Source organism: Perna viridis, chromosome 2 (genome assembly GCF_037379345.1).
Source record: "Perna viridis isolate PV_CMFRI_1.1 ecotype Kerala chromosome 2, ASM3737934v1, whole genome shotgun sequence".
Classification (NCBI taxonomy): Eukaryota; Metazoa; Mollusca; class Bivalvia; order Mytilida; family Mytilidae; genus Perna; species Perna viridis.
In genome coordinates, this window is record NC_142446.1 from 16,085,820 (window position 1) to 16,104,092 (window position 18,273).

At 32.6% G+C, this 18,273-nt stretch overlaps 1 protein-coding gene across 1 annotated transcript in view; it reads left to right on the forward strand.

The window, feature by feature from the left end:
• Nucleotides 1-18,273, forward strand: part of LOC148623817 (mechanosensitive cation channel TMEM63B-like) — an 85,041-nt gene that overhangs the window by 16,879 nt on the left and 49,889 nt on the right. The window contains exons 4-14 of the mRNA XM_088566293.1: nt 510-589; nt 2,839-2,966; nt 3,553-3,671; nt 5,850-5,905; nt 6,354-6,429; nt 7,157-7,201; nt 8,244-8,368; nt 11,449-11,589; nt 14,082-14,196; nt 14,914-14,982; nt 16,988-17,092. Of these exons, the coding sequence (XP_088422419.1) occupies nt 510-589; nt 2,839-2,966; nt 3,553-3,671; nt 5,850-5,905; nt 6,354-6,429; nt 7,157-7,201; nt 8,244-8,368; nt 11,449-11,589; nt 14,082-14,196; nt 14,914-14,982; nt 16,988-17,092 (1,059 nt within the window). The remainder of the gene's footprint in view (nt 1-509; nt 590-2,838; nt 2,967-3,552; nt 3,672-5,849; nt 5,906-6,353; nt 6,430-7,156; nt 7,202-8,243; nt 8,369-11,448; nt 11,590-14,081; nt 14,197-14,913; nt 14,983-16,987; nt 17,093-18,273) is intronic.

An 18,273-nucleotide genomic window follows, 5' to 3' on the forward strand; every position in this document is an offset into this window, starting at 1 on the left:
TTTAGAACATATTGCATTTGTGACATTTCAGATGTTGAAAGCAAGCCAAAATCAGTGGCATAGAATATTTCACAATTAGTGACTTTGAAGACAGAAACTTTCACTTGCTTAAATGATCGTTATGATAAGGCCTACCAAAGTCTTCGTTGAGTCGAAGTTGTCGAACAAGACCTTGTTAGAGCTGTAAGGCTAAAATATAACTAGGTGGGCAATTCTCATGTTAGAAGTTTGCGAAATATTGCAAATTCCCTACTGAAACCATATAAAATGTAGTGAAATATTGACTTTAATAGGGCTCAGTTATCTCAAAATCAAGTTCTGTGACCTCTGTGTTTTATATTAAAATTCTTAAGTATATTCATTTAAGGTCATCTTTGAGAAAAACTAGGAAAATATATCTACAAGAAATATTAGGTATGATCTACCTTAATTCTATTACCTACTAATATAGCTGAATAAGACTGTAATTTTTAAAATGTTGAATACCTTTGAGCAATTTTTGTTTGTAGAATGAACAAAAGATAGATACTTATATACAGAATGGAGGAAGACAGTGTGTAATAGAAAAAGCACAAGGAGAGAAATTACGGTACAATACTCCTTTAGTTTTTTTTGATATTTTCAAAGTAAACTTTTCACAACTTGCTCATTTCATGAAAACTCCTTGACCGTTTTAATAAAAATTAATAAGGATGATGTAAGTAGCACCTCTACATGCCATCCACTTTTGGTTCCTTTTGAATAAAGAATATGGCAGACAGAGGCTATCTTAGCTTTTCAAAGATCAACTTTTAAAAAAAAACAACTGGCAAATGTTTTGAAACCTTTTAGGGATGTAAAAATCAATGTCCTCTATGAATGATCCATTTTTTATGTGGCTCAGGTTGTTCAACAGGTTGCTGCAGTCCCTCAGACTTGCTATGGAACTTGCTATGGAAACCCAATGGGGAATCACATTTTGGCCTACATCTCTGCTAATACTGAGTTAATATTATCCACACTTTAAATTGGTAGAAGGGAGGTCTTCTACATGTGATTGAACTTTAGTTCTGCCTGATGAAATAAGACACCACTAGAGGCTAACTAAGCTTCTGGTTGGCCAATTTTGAAAGATCAGCTTCTCTGAAACCACAAGTGCCAATGTTTTGAAACTTGATAGACTTGTTTAGGTATAATTTATGAAAGCCCATTGCTTTCTATGGGTTGCAAGCCCCTCATTTACAGAAAAATCTGGAGGCCTTACAGCTTTGCCAAATAGCCTAAAAATTTGTTCAGTAGCTATATTTTATCGATTTTTGATGTTTCTGACTCTACCATTTATTACTGATTTCCAAAAAATATTGAATGCCAATTTTCAGTGAAAATGTTGTCAAAAGATGTACATTGTATTTTTATGTCCCTTTGAGACCCCCTGCTGTCTCCATGGTAGCCATGAACCAGATTTTCTGAAGACACTTTGCCATTTAATACTTCCACCAAGTTTGAGCTTTGTTGGACTAAATTTGAAAAATCTAGAACATTTTGAAATTTTGGTTGGAATCACTGTATAAGAATATGACACATCAGCCAAATACTATTAAAGGGTTACTGGATGGAAATAAATTTTCTTAAAAAAGGCGAATTTGAGGTTATTTTGTCTTAGTGTTGCAAAATAATGATGATTAATGATGACATAACCCTCTTAAAAATGTTTTTTTGCAATTTTTATGATTCTCCATTAATGCCTCAAAGAAAGAACTGTCAAGTGAAAGTAAATAGGTACTACAAATACATTTGTGTACTTATTTTGTTTTGAAGATCTAGGCCCTTATTTCTATGCTTTAAAACATTAAATATTTTTATCTTAGTTAAGAATTGTGGTTTTCTGTGTTTCCCTGGTGTTAGAAGCTTTAAGATGATACCAAGTTTGCATATACTAATCATTAAATCACCAAAGAAGATATATCATGCTTTCTAGGAACTGCTTTTTTATAAAACACTTTCGAATATGTACAGGCACATGGTTCATATAATACCTTTACTTTCATCATTAATTAAGCCATACTAAAATGGAAATGATCTTCTATTTGTTTAGCACATGGGGCTCAGCATATGGCTGCAGCTGCTCAAAGATTGTGCATGAAAGAATATAATAACTGTCTTGTGCTTGCCATGAGAGGTAATCCAACTGTTCATGTTTATCTTTCATAATCTTGTTTAAGGATTAGCAAAGAAAAATGTGTTTTCCAACAATATTTCAATGGCAACTTTGAAGGTCTGCAGCAACTTATCAAAAAAACCTGAGTCACACAAAAATACCAATGATCCACATTTTGTGTGGCTCAGGGGCCTCAGCAAGTGGCTGCAGCTGCTCAAAGCTCCCCTTTGAAAAAGCTTGTTGGAAAGCACATTTGAAGATATGCATGAAGGTAGATGTCTCTAAAGGGACATAATTCAACTTAAGGGTTTTCATGATACAGTGCAAACGGTGATGATGTCTAGGGAATTGATTTGGTCTTCTTTAGATTAATTTGCAATAAAATCTGATGATCTTCCTCAGGTAATTAATTGGACAAATAATGATGAAGAAACATCATTATTGCCCAATGCCTGCATTGGGCAATTATCCTAATACCAGTGTAAAGGGTTTTACTTGTTTAAACAGCTCAATAGATTTTGAAGAAATTCTATAGGAAGGATAGGCATCACATACAAAATTGTTTGAAGAACAAAAAGGTAATTGCTTAATGCCTGCAAAGAAAAATAATACAAATTGGAAAGATTTAACATGATATAAGTCTACATATGTTTGTTAGCTTACTTAAAGTGTTTCTTCTTCTGCTGTCTTTTTTACATTAGATTTGATAGTATATGGTTACGCCACAACTGTCACTGTCCCTTGTGTATACAGGATCATACTGGACAGAAACTGTTTAATGTTGCTGATATTAACATTGAAACTGTTTTATCCCATGTACATATTGATAGTAAGTACAGAATTTCTATTACTCTAAACAATTTACTTTTGAAATTAACATACTGATGTACATTAGTTTTGTTTGTGAGAAATCATACTTGTTAACTTTTGGAACTATTCACATGTGATCTTCTCCCTGTGACACTGTAGGACATTTTTACATAGAAGCACATTTTTATGCAAAGTTCAATTTAGTGTTTTTTCTCAGAAAGTATAGTAATTTCCATCAATTCTTACATTTTTACGGGGGAGATTCTAAATTTTTCATCAACTTTGTGGGAGTCTCCCCATTGTAAGAATATTGCTGCTCGGACATTAAACCCCAACAATCAATCAACCTAATGTAAGAGGGTTAACAGGTATGTGTAATCATTCAAATGAGAATAGTTTCTTTTTCAATAATTTGAATTTTGTATTTGCAGACGTAGTAGGTGTTTATTTTCTTTTAAATCTGGTCTGATTTTAGTATAGTTTTTGTAATGTTACTATCTTAGTACAAAGCCTTTATTTTATGACCAAGCTCTAATTTATATCTGAAATAGAACAGGAATGCAAAATATCTATATTATATTAACACAGTACAATATATTTTGTAGATGATAATCTGGAAATAAAATGGATGGATCATGTAGGATTTGTTCCAATGAAAATTCTTATGGAAAATAATTATGCTAAACTAGACAAATCTGAAAGATATTCATGGATGAACATGTCTGTGAGTTTATTTCACCTGTAAAGGGTAATTCTATTAATCTTAAAGTTCCATATATATTTGTGGCTTTGTACATCTTAATATTTCCATCAATAATTTTAATTTTTAACTACTGTTCTAAGGATGGAGATACATTAGGCTCTGTAGTGCCTTCTAGAATAAATGAAATTATTTCCCTTTAGAAAAGTCTAATTATTCCATTTATTTTTAATCAAAACAATTAGTTTTATCTTCGTTTTAACAAAATAAAAAAAGAAAATTTATTTTCATTTACAGACAAAATAAAGTAATCTATTTGGGTATTCAATCAGTATATCTTGAATAAAATAAAAAAAAAACAATTACACCTGTGTGTTTTACTTTACACTATTTGTTTGAGTTATTTTGAAATTGTTTGTAGGGGATTGGATAGTAAAATATAGTCAGTGGTGCAAACCAATATAGATTCTCCTTCAGTCTCAAGGGGATTTCGGGAATTTTCCATTGGAGATAGTTTAAGTTTAGATTTTAACCCATGAGCTTTTGCAAGTGGGTTAAAATCTAAAATTTAACTATCGAGAGTGGAGAAGTCCTTTAATCCCAGAGAGAAATGAGGGAGATTCTGTTTCTCCCATGAATAAAACCATAAAAAATAAATTAAAAAACACCCTGAATTCTCCCAACATCAACTACATCATCAAGGACCTCCACTCCAACCATCAAGTCTTTGCGTCATCGATATCACTACCATTATGATTAGTTGATATACTACCAACTAATCTTTTAAAATATGAATAACATTTGTAAATCAACAAGTATTTAATTGATCAGCAATATGAATAACAACTGTAAATATGGTAAACATGGTAAGCGTGGGAGTCTTCATGCTAAATTTTAATTTTCCAGCACTTTTCCAACTTTGCTGGATCATATTAGAGAATGGAATGCATTGCTACATTTACTACAAACAAAAAAATCTTTTGACAGTGTGCTCCTGGTTTCGATACACTATTGCTTTTACCAGCTTATTAAAAGCCTCTCAGTTGACACAAAAGTAAATCATAATGTAAAACAATATGTATACTAAAACAAACAAGTATAGAAAACAAACGGTACAATTGGGTTACACATGTGGCCAGGTGTTAACTTAACATGTAATCATGTGACAGTTAGTTAGGTTGCATAATACATTTACATGTACAGGTAAAGTTGGACTAAAGCAATTTTTAGCATGAATTTTGAAAGTTTTTTTAATAAATGGGCACAGAGATCCATAAAATGCATAAAATTGAAAATTTACAATATAAATTACATCATTATTAAGTTTTCTTCCAAATTTTTAATATTTATTTTATCAATTATTTCAGTAGGCCCTCTTCCTTTGAAACTTTCATTTATCAAAAAATTCTTACTGATATAAGAAATACCAAACCCTTATTAATAAAATCTTTCGAATGAAAACAAAGTAGTATTATGAAGTGGAATGCCTTGATAGGTATTTTTAACAGTGGAAGGCTGTGATGTAAGCTTTTATTATAGATTGTACACAATAAATCAAGAAAGAAGAAAAAAAATATGATTACAAGGTGATAAAAGAAGTCAAACTGTTATAGGCCAATAGACATTGAGAAGGTCTACTGTTGTTGGCCACTATATATTGAGAAGTATATTGCCATAGGCCAATAGACATTAAGAAGGTCTGCTTTAATGGTCCATCAGACATTGGAAGTCTGCTATTATAGATCATTAGAAGATTAAGAAGTCTGTCGTTGAAGGCCTTTGGAACATTGAAAAATCTTTTGCTATACTACAGTAGGCCATTATAGGTCATTTGAAAATTGAGAAGTCTCCTGTTATACTGCTGTTGACCATTATAGGTCATTTGAACATTGAGAAGTCTTCTGTTATAGGCAATTAGAACATTGAGTGTACTACTGCTATAGGTCATCAGATGTGAGAGGTGTGCTGTTATAGGCCATTACTACATTGAGAGGTCTACTGCTATAGGCCAATAGATATTGATGTATAGCCTTCTGGAGTTGATAAGTATTCTCTTATCAAATATCCTACAAAAGGCTTTCAACCTATAATACTTAAATTTTTTAAATTCATTATAGTTGAATTTTAGAAATAGTTGGCAGTTTTTAAGGAAAATTCTTGTCATATTGTCATATCTTATATTCTTTTTGTTTTTTTTGACAGAAACTGCAAACTTTAGAATACAATGAAATGATGAAGAGTGATTCAGGAATCCTGAGGTAAATTAATGATAAAGGATGATACAGGAATCCTAAGGTATATTATAATAAAGGATGATACAGGAATACTGAGGTAAATTAATGATAAAGGATGATATGGGAATATCCTGAGGTAAATGATGATACAAGAATCCTGAGATAAATTAATGATAAAGGATGATTCAGGAATCCTGAGGTGGGTTAAGATAAAGAGTGATAAGGAAACATGTGCTAGAGTTTTTAACACCATTCTACGAAGTCCTGCATCAATCTTTAGCCAGACTTAAAAAACATATTGTCTTATACTTTGCGAGAAGTAAAAAATTACAGTTGACACAATTATCATTAAATAGTTTACTTTAATTGACAGCTTTGGAATTTGATTAATTATCAATTAAAACACATATGAAAAATCTTTTATCTTTGTTTCCTAGAGAAACAGTAAACTAAACACTGTTTAATCCTTCAGATGGCTGAAAGACATTAACATATATGGAGCAAGTCTACTTACAAGTGTTCCATTGAAAAACAGAATTGTTTGTGAGGTATTTGTTTTCCCATTAACAAGAAAATTATCTGTGAAGTTTATTTGCCCTTTTGAATGCTCTAAGAGGGAAACTTCCTTCCTTTCAGCTTTTCTAGGAGGGAGATTTAGTGTGACAACTTTTTTTCACAGTAAAAAAAAATGCTAGAAATCAAAATACAAAGATAAAACAAAGATATAAAATCTTTTATAGACTTGTTAATTTACTAAGGGTTTCTAGCAAAATTTGAGTAATTATTACAACAAAAGGATTAATTATTTGATGACTGTTTCTCAATGATTATTATGTTACATAAACATTGTATTTACATCAATTTGATAAGCCATTTACAACATAATTTGTGCAAATTTCTGCTGAGAGGAAGATTTTTGGGGGAAAAGTTTGTGAAAGAGGGAGATTTCTGACTTTCTCATAAAGGGAGATTGACCCAAAAAGAGGGAGGGTTAACAGGTATGCACTTTGTCATAGTTCTAAAAATACAAACAATAAACTATATTTGAGGAATCTATCTACTTTTGGTGGTGCCAAATGGTTGGACTGATATTATATATTGTCCATAACATATAAAATTAGTAACACTTCCACTGTCAATGAAGTTTTGAATAACAGTGTCCCTGTGCTAAAGGGGAAATATATCTCTGTGATAACTGTTTGTTTTTTTGTTTGTTAAAGAACCTCATGTGTTCATACAAAGCATACTGGTGTATGTCATTGGTTTCCATTTTAGGTTGCTGAAATAATAGCACCAGTTATGAAGACTATCTATGATACTGTTAGTATTGATTACTTTTTAGCACTCCTGGCCAAAGGCCTCACCTCCTCCTCGTCCATCATCGTCGTCATTGTCTGTCATTAACAATTTTTCAAAACTTTTCTCCTCTGAAACTACTTGACCAATTGGAACCAAACTTGGTATGAATGTTCTTTGGGGTATCCTGCATAGAACTGATGTGGGGATTTTACTAGAAATAAAACATAGGGGTCAGACAGTAGTTTTTGCATATATCTCCAAAACCATTAGGATTAGCTAAATTCTGTCAAAAAACATGGCCGCCATTATTAAAAATAGAACAGAGGTCAGACAGTAGTTTTTCGCATTTATCTTCAAAGCTGTTAGCCAAAATCCTTTCTATAGCTGAAATGATCCTTATTTTTGGGACTACAAGTCTTCAGGCATAAATTTTGTCAGAAGACTCCTGATAAGAGTTATTGCCCTTGAAAGGGGAAAAAGTTTTCAGCCAATATCTTGAAAAGTATGATAGATAAAAATGAATCTTTCAATTGCTAAAATGATCCTTATAATTAGTCCTACGAAAGTCTTCTTCAGTCAAAATTGTTGGTCAACTTCTTGTTAAATATATTTCCTGTGAAAGACAAAATTCCATCAGGTGAGCAATTCAGGCTCCTGTGAGACTCTTGTTCATACAATCACATAGAAAATGCAGTCACATAGGGTTAAGGTGGTATTGTCATCGTCTTTCATAGACATTTGTTTTGGGACAATAATTTCAGTTTAATCGAATAGATCTATAAAAGATTTTTAATTAATTTTGATAGCTATGTTCTTAACAGTGTAGATATATGATTGGTAAAGAACAAGGGTTTACAGAATACGTTTTGGAACCTCTGTCTTTTTATAAGATGATCTTAAATGCCTGTATTTTTATGTCATTGAAATAAAAATCAAATTTTAAAGTTGTTTTTTTTAACTTGGCTTGTTTAAATACATCACCTTAAATTTTGAAAAGATTTTTTTTCAAAAAGATAGTAATGATATGTTTTTGTTTTCTTTCTCTATTTACCTAATGCTACAGGATTTTGAAGTTAAGTCAGTACCTAATCCAATCAATATAGCATATAGTGATGTTCCGTTGGATTTCCATGTTGACCTGAATTATTATGAATCTCCGCCAGGTCTGTTGATGCTACATTGTACACAGTAAGTTGTGTCAAACTGAATTACATACACTGAAACCCTTATCATGGGTCTGACTAAAAAATCAGGCAAGGTGTGATTCATCATATCTCAAGATAATCAATGAAACTTTTCAAACCTATTTGTTACATCCTGAAATCTTCCTGTGATTATTTTCTTGGATCTGCTATTTATTGTGAAATATTCTTTGACTACTTCTAGTGTAAAATTTCCAGCGGGAAATTTTCCTGCATGTTTCTGTAATAAAACATAACCAAACTTTCAGTGTTGTTATCTCCAGTAATCAACTTTTGTCGAATACAATTTCTATGGGGATCTACTGAAGGATTTCTAATCACGATATTTTGAATTAAAGATATGTTTGAATCACTTGTTATAAGCTTCTGCCTGATTTAAGGCAGAGCTGTACTTAAAAACAATAACCTTAACCAGTGAATACTAAGAATGTTTATGTTTTAAGTCTTATATTTTATTTGATGTGACTTTTTGTCTTTTTGTGTGTCTACAGTTTCCATTTCTGTTTCGTTACTGTTAATACATTAAAACATCTGATAGGTTACACTCTTCAATTGATAGTCATGAACATTGATAGCTGGCAACATAGTACGGTAGTTTTTAAATATCGTTATCTCGATGAGCAGATGGTTGCAGGAGAAATAAGTTAGCTAAAATTAATGATGCATCTGTTTCCCTGTTGGATACTTAAAGTAAAATTCCAGTATGTATGAAGAAAAAAAGATAATAAAATGAGTTTTACTGGCAGACAGACAACATTTGTCAAAAATATGCATTTAAAAAGTTGATTTACTGTGTTAATCAAGAAAATGTATAGTCCTTAAATTTGAGTCTGAACTGAAAAAAAAAATCTTCCATTTCAAGAAAATATAATAGTACCGTTAGTTTATCCACAAGGACATTTGGCTTGATTGAAGAAAGTTCCCATAAGAAAGACTGGGATTGATTTTGGGGTTGTGTCTTGAAACATTTAGGAATGTGGGGCCAAAAAGGGGCTAGAAACAAGCATTTTCATGATGTCAGAACATCACCTTTGATTACATAAGTAAATAGATCTCTTTGAAATTGCACGACAATTCACAATACCAAAGATGGAAGCCTCAGATTGATTTCAGGTGTAGTGAACTTGTGACTTGAACTGCTTTGGAATTAGGGCCAAATAGGGGAGTGAAAAGTAATATTATTTCTGTTGTTCTGACAAAGCCTCGTGTTAAAGTTAATGTATCTCTGAAATTGTACCACAAGGTGCTATACCAGCAAAAGGCTAGGATTAATTTTGGGGATTATTACTTGAACCATGCACAGGGGCTTGCTCCGACTACCAAATATGTAGCCTCACTAGTATATAACCTATACAAGAGTGATTCCAGATTTCGAGATGGCTCGCTTCAACTCAATTTTTTTTCAAACAAAATCAAATATATCACTATTTACTGCTCAGCAATCACTTGACAAATTATGAATCTAATGAATAAACACAGGTATCACCATCAAATACTTCTAATTAAACCAACACAATGATTTCAACATATTTCTACAATGTGAAACTACTGCGACCTTGACATCGCAGTTTGAAAAAAGTCTCAAAAACCAATAGTTTGAGACTTGTTTTGATGGGGTTAAAAGTGTTCAGCAAGATGGAATCCATGGTGAAATAATGATGAAATTCTGTTCATCCATGTTGGATTAATTGTCCTGTTTGACATGTTTTTGGTATTTTTTTTGGTTATTATTTCTTATAATCTTTTCCACTAATACTATAAAACAGGTTTTCACTAAACTTTGTAAATATCTTCTGTAGGGAATGTACACAAAACTGATATGAGGATTTGATCAGTTGACAAAATTGACTTCTGTGTCTAAAAAAAGACAATAGGACTCAAACAGCAGGTTATTTTTGGCAAATTAGTCTAAAGTGTTCAGCATGATGTAGTCTAACCGTGTGGATATTTAAAAAAAATGTTACCCATGTTAGGCTTATTGCCCTTTTTTGTTGTATTTTTTATATCCTCACTTGCATTGGGTGGGGGTGGGGGGAGGGGGGCAGGGTTATTTAGTGATAGGGCTGTCTGTTTCTTCCATTACACAGAGGGAATCCATTTCTTATCCGTTACTCCTCCTACATCGCTGAATGTAATTTAATGAAACTTTTGCAGAATCCTATTACATATTCCAATTGTGCATCTCGTATTTTAGAGTTTGATCACATGGGCTTTGTCATTTATGATTATGGTAACATGGAAGGACCCAACCCTCATCAGTTACTCATCCTACACTGCTGAATGGAAACTTTCCCAGGATCTTCACACCTTCTTTTTCAGTTTTGATCCAAATAAATTTTTAAGTCAAAAGGTGCCTGTTATCAAATGCAGGAGTGGGGTATCAATGTAGTGAGCATTGATCACAGTTTTTCTAGTTATATCTCACCTTGCAAAGTGGGGGTAACATGGTGATGGGGGTGTCCATCCTTCCATCATAACTTTCTTCTTTCCTTCCTTCCATTACATAGAGGCCCCTATTTTTCTTCCATTTTTTTTTTATTTTTTGAAAATCTTATTTACAATAAATTGTTACCGAACTTTGTATATATTTAAAGAACCTTAAGGTATTGTGCACATAACTATTGTGGGTATTTTTTATCAGAGGTTAAACATGGCTGTGGTTATTTGAAATAGTTCATACAGATCAAATAGCTGTTTACATGACTACAAAAAATTGTGGTAATATAATTATATGGTTTTGTTGTTGCTGTCCATATTGTCATCATCTGTAGACATTTGATTTTTGTATGATTTATTGAATATTAGTTGGTTGATCTTTACAAAATTTTACATGATTCCAAATCCAAACCACAAAAGGGAGGTATTTGGGTGTATAACCCAATGTTTTTGGAATCAAGGGCCGTAATATGGTAAAAAAACAGGCATTTCATAGCATTTAACGCGACCGGAATGGTGTATTGTAGAGCCTCTGCAAATAGTCCTCTTGAGGTTCTGGCACTGTAACATTTGGTTTATATGTGATTTCTGGAACAAAGTTTTTCACTTGATCATTTTTTTTATGAACAGATACGATAACTGTGTAGAAGGAGGGGATTCTATGCTATTAGATATGTTCCACATAGCTGAGTGTTTTAGAAAAGAATATCCTGATGATTTCATTGTCCTTACCAAGATACCAGCAACATTCCAAAAAATTCACTTTTACAGGTACATGTGCTACAGATCAGAATAAAAGATTATTTTTGTAATGAATGAGAAAATCTTATGTTTACTTCAAATTTTACAACTAAATTGATCTCTATTTTTGAATAAAGGACAGTGGAAAAAGAGAAAATATGTAGTAAAAACTTTGCAATAGATATTAGCCCATTATAATAATATAAATATATATGTAAATGTGTACCACACAGTGGTTAGTGCATTTCCTATTTAAAAAAACCTGGCATTGGTAAGTACATTACCAATCACAAATCCTGACAGTGGTAAGTACATTACAAAGCACAACCCTGGCAACGATTAATACATTACCCCATGGCAGTGATTAGTGCACTACAAATCACAATCCTGACGGAAGTTAGTACATTACCAATCACAATCCTGGCAGTAATTTATACATTACCACTCACAAATCCTGACAGTGGTTAGAACATAACCATTCACTAGTCCTGGCAGTGGTTAGTATATTACCAATCACAAATCCTGGCATAGGTAAGTACATTTCCAATCACAATTCTAGCAGTGGTTAGTGCATTTCCAATTACAAATCTTAGCAGTGGAAAGTACATTACCAATCACAATCCTAGCAGTGGTTATTACATTACCAATAACAATCTTGGCAGTGGTTAGTACATTACCAATCACAAATCCTGGCAGTGGTATATACATTACCAATCACAAATTCTGACAGTGGTTAGAACATAAAACAATCACAAATCCTGGCACTGGTGAGTACACTACAAAACACAATCCTGACAGCAATTAATACATTTCCATCTGGCAGTGATTAGTACATTACAAATCACAATCCTAACAGAGGTTAGTACATTACCACTCACAAATCCTGACAGTGTTAGTACATTGCCATTCACAAATCCAGGTAGTGGTATGTACATTATCAGTCACTAATACTTGTAGTTGTTGGAACACAACCAAGCTCAAATCCTATCAGTGGTTAGTATATCACTAATCCTTCCAATGGATAGTACATTACCAATTACAATCTTGGCAGTGGTTGCACATTAACAATCACAAATCCTGGCAGTGATAAGTACATTAATATCACAAATCCTGGCAGTGATAAGTACATTAACAATCACAAATCCTGGCGGTGATAAGTACATTAACAATCACAAATCCTGGCATTGGTAAGTTCATAACCAATCACAAATACTTGTAGTGGATAGTACATTACCAATTACAAATCCTGGTAGTAGTAAGTACATTATTAATCACAAATACTTTTACTAGTTGGTACACAACCAAACACAAATCCTGGCTGTAGTTAGTACATTACCAGTAACCATCTTGGTATTAGTTAGCAATCACAATGGTAACTACATAACCAGTACATAGGGATCAGACAGAAATGTTTTGCATTTATCTCCAATACATAAGGTTTAGCCATGGGTAAATGTAATCAGTATGAGGAGATCTATCTGTGGTAAAATTTTCATTTTTTTTCATCTTCTTTCATTTTCATCTTTTAAGCCATATTGAAGTTATTGCCCTTTTATGATGTTTTGTCCCTATTGCAATCACTTGGTGTCTGTTGTCATCATTATCCATCATTGTCATGGTCCATCCATGCTAACAATTTTTTCTGAATTCTTCTACTCTGAAACCACTGGACCAATGAGAACAAAACTTAATATAAATGTTGCTTGGGGACATTTTATCGCTATTGCCATCACTTGGCATCTGTCATTGTCATCTGTTGTTGTCTTTGTTCATCGTTGTTGTCATTGTTAACAGTTTTTCAAGGGATTTCGATAATATTTTTAGGAAGTTTAGGCATCGTATGTAGACATGCATGAAGGAATATAGTTACTGTCTGAGGAATCCAAAGGGAGATAATCAAACTTACAAGTTTTTCATTTAATGTTTAATTCTGATTGAAGCTAGGCATAGGTATTCTCTTTGTGAAAAGTTCAGTAAATTTGTTTTCTTTCTGACACATCATCCATCTCAACTTTCTACTTTATAATTATGATTACCATTGGTGTGGGTTTTACTTTAAAGATTAAAGAGAAATAAATAATGTAGAAAGCATTGATACTCATTGAAGAAATGGTGATAACTATTTAATTTGAGTAAAATTTGTTTGCTTTGGAAGGAAACTTTAAAATCATTTTCTGACCTATCCATTGTTGATTTAAAACAAACTTTATACAATTTGACATACATATGTGCAACCGGTACCATAGGATCTGCCAGATTTTTACATGGACAGCTTCTTAATAATAACAAATATCTTAACTAAGATGTGAAGTGCTGGGGTGTTTGAAATAATTCATGGGAAAACATAATTTTTACTCATGATATTTTTATCTTTTGGTTGGGCATAGTTGTGTTCTTGAGGTCAGAGATTCTTTTGAGTGAGATATATATATATACTACTATTCTTATATTTATTAAATTTAAGATAATGGAGACTCTCCAATTTGTAATTTAATCTATCATCTATCTGATTTATATTTTAGGGATTCTCCAGTTCATATGAGATACCAGAGACCACATATTGTGATGAACCACAAGGAAGAAATTGTTGGAGTAAATTGGTCACCACCTTTTGAAGGTCCTCTTTATGTTAAAAAGGTAGAAACTTGCATTAAGAAATTAATTGTATGCTTTTGAAAGTCTGTTTAAGAACATAGTAGAAATAAGGAGGGTATTTTGCCATGGTGTAATAACATATTAAGTGTTTTATTAGCTCATGGCCTTGTGAGCTATTGCCATCACTCGGTGTTGTCGTCGTTAACAATTTTTCAAAACATTCTCCTCTGACACTACTTTACCAATTGGTACCAAACTTGGTATGAAGTTTCTTTGGGGTATCCTGCATAGAACTTATGTTGAGATATTTGATTTACCGAAAAACATTTCGATACTTAAAATAGAACATAGGGGTCAGTCAGAAATTCCCCACAGAATCCATATAAAAATTGCTTTTATTATGGCTCAATTATCTTGAAATCAAGTTCAGTGACCTATTTTTTTGTACAGTTAAATTCTAATGTATGTTAATTCAGTGTACTCCTCCAGAAAAACTAGGAAAATATATCTACTAGAAATGTTAGGTATGATATTGATCTACTTTAATAGAAACTGTTGTTAAGTAGGAACTTTGATAATGTTAAATTAAACAAGTTTTTGTAAGGTCATATGTGGCATTATATAGATTCAGCTTCAGATTTGGCAGTTTTAGGAAAATATAAAAAGACTGAAAAAAGTGCCATGTCATCCAAAATTACACTTCCATTTCCACATTTATTGCAAGGAGGAAACTGAAATATTATTGCTTTGTTATTCTAGGAAGATGTTATGCCATATTACAGAGCATATAACAAATTTGCAAAAGCAATTGATAGCTCATCAAATAAGGTAGGTCAGATACATAGTCACTGAAATGTTGCATTTTACATTTGAACACTATGGTCTGTGAATTAAAGCATTGTAATGTTCAATTTGTTGCAAATACCATCCCATAAAAGTTTTCTTTTTATAACTTCTACTTGTCAGCAGGGTTACCTTTTTATGCAATGATTTGTCCATTGCCAAAACACTTTTGTATCCTTGACTACTACTATATTACTCACTTGATTTTACTGAAATATAAAAGAGTGTGGTATATTTATGCTCTTAGTTTTGGGACTGAAGCAAAATGAATTATTGTGAAACTAGTGTAAATCTAGAAACTTTTGTGTTCATTTTTTGTGATACATGTATTATTATTTTAGAAAGGAGTTCAATTTTTGTCTCATCTGCGACAAAAGTCACTGAAGGCAAGACTTAGGTTTTGCTTTTCTGGCGACAGCGGTGTCCACAATCTTAACGTTAAGTTTTCTGATAAGTTCATTTCAATAAGAACCCCTTATGCTAGGTCAATGATATTTGGTGTTCAGATGCACACTATCGCATCGTCTTCAAGATTCCCAACACCAGGTCAACCATCTCGAAGAAACAGCTAAAAGAACAGAATTGTATATCAACACAGCCAAAACCAAAGCCATGAGAATCCAACAAAACCAGATGGATCCAATATTGGTAAATAACCAACAGATAGAGAATGTAGATAAATTTACGTACCTTGGAAGTGTCATGAGTACAACTGGAGGCTTTGACGAAGATGTACAAGCCAGAAAGATGAAAGCATTACAGGCTTTTTCCATTCTAAAACCAGTATGGAAAAGTAGAACACTGAGAACGACTACTAAGATCAAAATTTTCAACAGCAATGTTAAGTCTGTCCTGTTATATGGTTGCGAGACCTGGAGAGAAACAGAAAACACCATGAAATCTATACAAGTCTTTGTTAACAAGTGCCTAAGAAATATACTGAATATCAGATGGCCAAAAAAAATAACAAACAAGAAACTCTGGCAAAGAACAAAACAACAACCAATAGAAAACACCATTCGAACCCGAAAATGGAAATGGATTGGTCATACTTTAAGGAAGAACAATAAAAACACTACAAAGCAAGCTTTAGATTGGAATCCCCAAGGGCAAAGAAAAAGAGGAAGACCAAAGAACACCTGGAGGAGGGGTTTGAACTCTGAACTGAAGAGAGTAGGACTAACGTGGAAGAATTGTAACACCATCGCCCAAAACCGAAGCGAATGGCGAGAAACTGTGGTCGCCCTATGTCCACCCATGGACGAAATGGAATAAATCATCAAATCATCAGATGCTTGACCATCATTGCATAAAAAAATTCATGCCAGTTTTATGCATAAAGCCCCGCAGTCTTAGTTTGTTGACTTACAAAATTCAATATTAAAGTTTAACATTAAGTTTTCTGATGTGTTCATTTAAACATGAATCCCTTATTCTAAATCAATGATATTTGGTGTTCAGATGCAGTACCATCATTACATCACAAATTCATGCCAATTTTACACATATACCCCTGCAGTCTAGTGCATTTTGTAGTGGTAACACAAAAATGATAATTTTATAAATTCATATTATTATATGAAATATGAAAGCAACACAAAAAGTAATATTTGATAAACACACCAATATATTGACAATATCGAACATACAAGACTATCTCTGTGATAACAGTTTATTGCAGTTTTGAGGAATGAAAATTTCTTATTACTTTGTGTGATATAATATGAATATTGAATTATTTATCATTGTCATTATTAATATGGTCTTATGTAGGAAGGTTTTACTACATGTATTATCATTTATAAATTAGCAAATTTAAAAGGAATCAAACTTGAATGTTTAAAATATAAACAATAAATAAAAAAAGACAAAAGAAAAAAATCTTCTATATCTGTATTAACTGATGCTGTCTTTTCTTAGATTGATAATATCTAAGAAAAAAACAAGTTTTTTAATGAAAATGACAAATTGTGTATCATCTTTATTACAGATAGTGTTTAAAATGAAACCTGGAGACCTTTTGACAGTTAATAACAGAAGATTATTACATGCAAGAAAAGGTTTTAAATTAAATGGTGGTGTAAGATGCCTTCAGGTCAGTCTCATTAGTTATAAGTTACAAATTCCTGTTTAATTTAGATTTAATTCTCTTGTACTTAAAGACATAACATTTCAGAACATTCATTCATTTTATTCTATTTTTTTTGTTTCTTAATGATGTGCTCTCATTATGGAAGTTAAGAAATCACATTTAAGGGTTAAACCATACAAAATGTGTGATCAATCCCACAAATATAAGGATTAAATCAATCAATCCCACAAATATAAGGATTAAATCATACAAAATGTGTGATCAATCCCTCAAATATAAAGATTAAATCATACAAAATGTGTGAAAGAGTAATCAAGGGAACCAAGGTTATAGCGGTAATCAAAAGAAGGTAATCCAGGGACAAAGACCAGACATGGAAAACAGACATACACAACAAAGAACATAGAGTAACTAAAATCACACATACAAAGTAACAAAAGTAAATGAGCAACTCGGACTCCACTAAAAACTGGGAGCATGGACCAGGTGCACTGGTAGGGTAAGCGTCCTCTGCTTTTCTAGAAACACCCACCGAGTTGCTCATAAAAAGTCAAGTCCGGGGTAGACAAACGAGGAGAGGAAAACTATGACCTGTTGAATAAATCAGTTTTCATGGTGTTGATGGATACACCTTAACGATCCACTAGTTCATGATGACGACCATAAAACTTCTGTAGTGATGACTTCAATCTTGTAGCAACATAACCCTTTTCCAGAAGCCTATTTGTTAGAGTTCTAGTGCGATACAAAAAGTCTGCGTAGTTTCGGCAAGCTCTGGCATAATATATGAGTTGTGATATGAACACTCCATACGCAGGAGCTGAAGGGATGTTGCCACAGATGAAAGGAAAGTTGACAATTCTGAATGAAAAGTCATCACGTTTGTCGTAAAGTTTGGTCCTTTACCATTGATTTCTAAGTGTAGGTCAAGATATGAGGCTGACTTCACACTGTCTGTAGTATCCTTTATCTCAAGTTCTTTTGGGGAGATGCGATGTATTAAATCCCCGAAATTAGGATTGTTTAAAGATAACACGTCATCTATATAGCGGAAACTGAGATTGAAGGATCTAGCTAAACAATATTCTTTCTTTCTGATCAGATCAGCTATAAAGTCAGCCTCATAAGAGTGAAGGAACAGGTCAGCTAGTAAAGGGGCACAATTTGTTCCCATTGGAATGCCG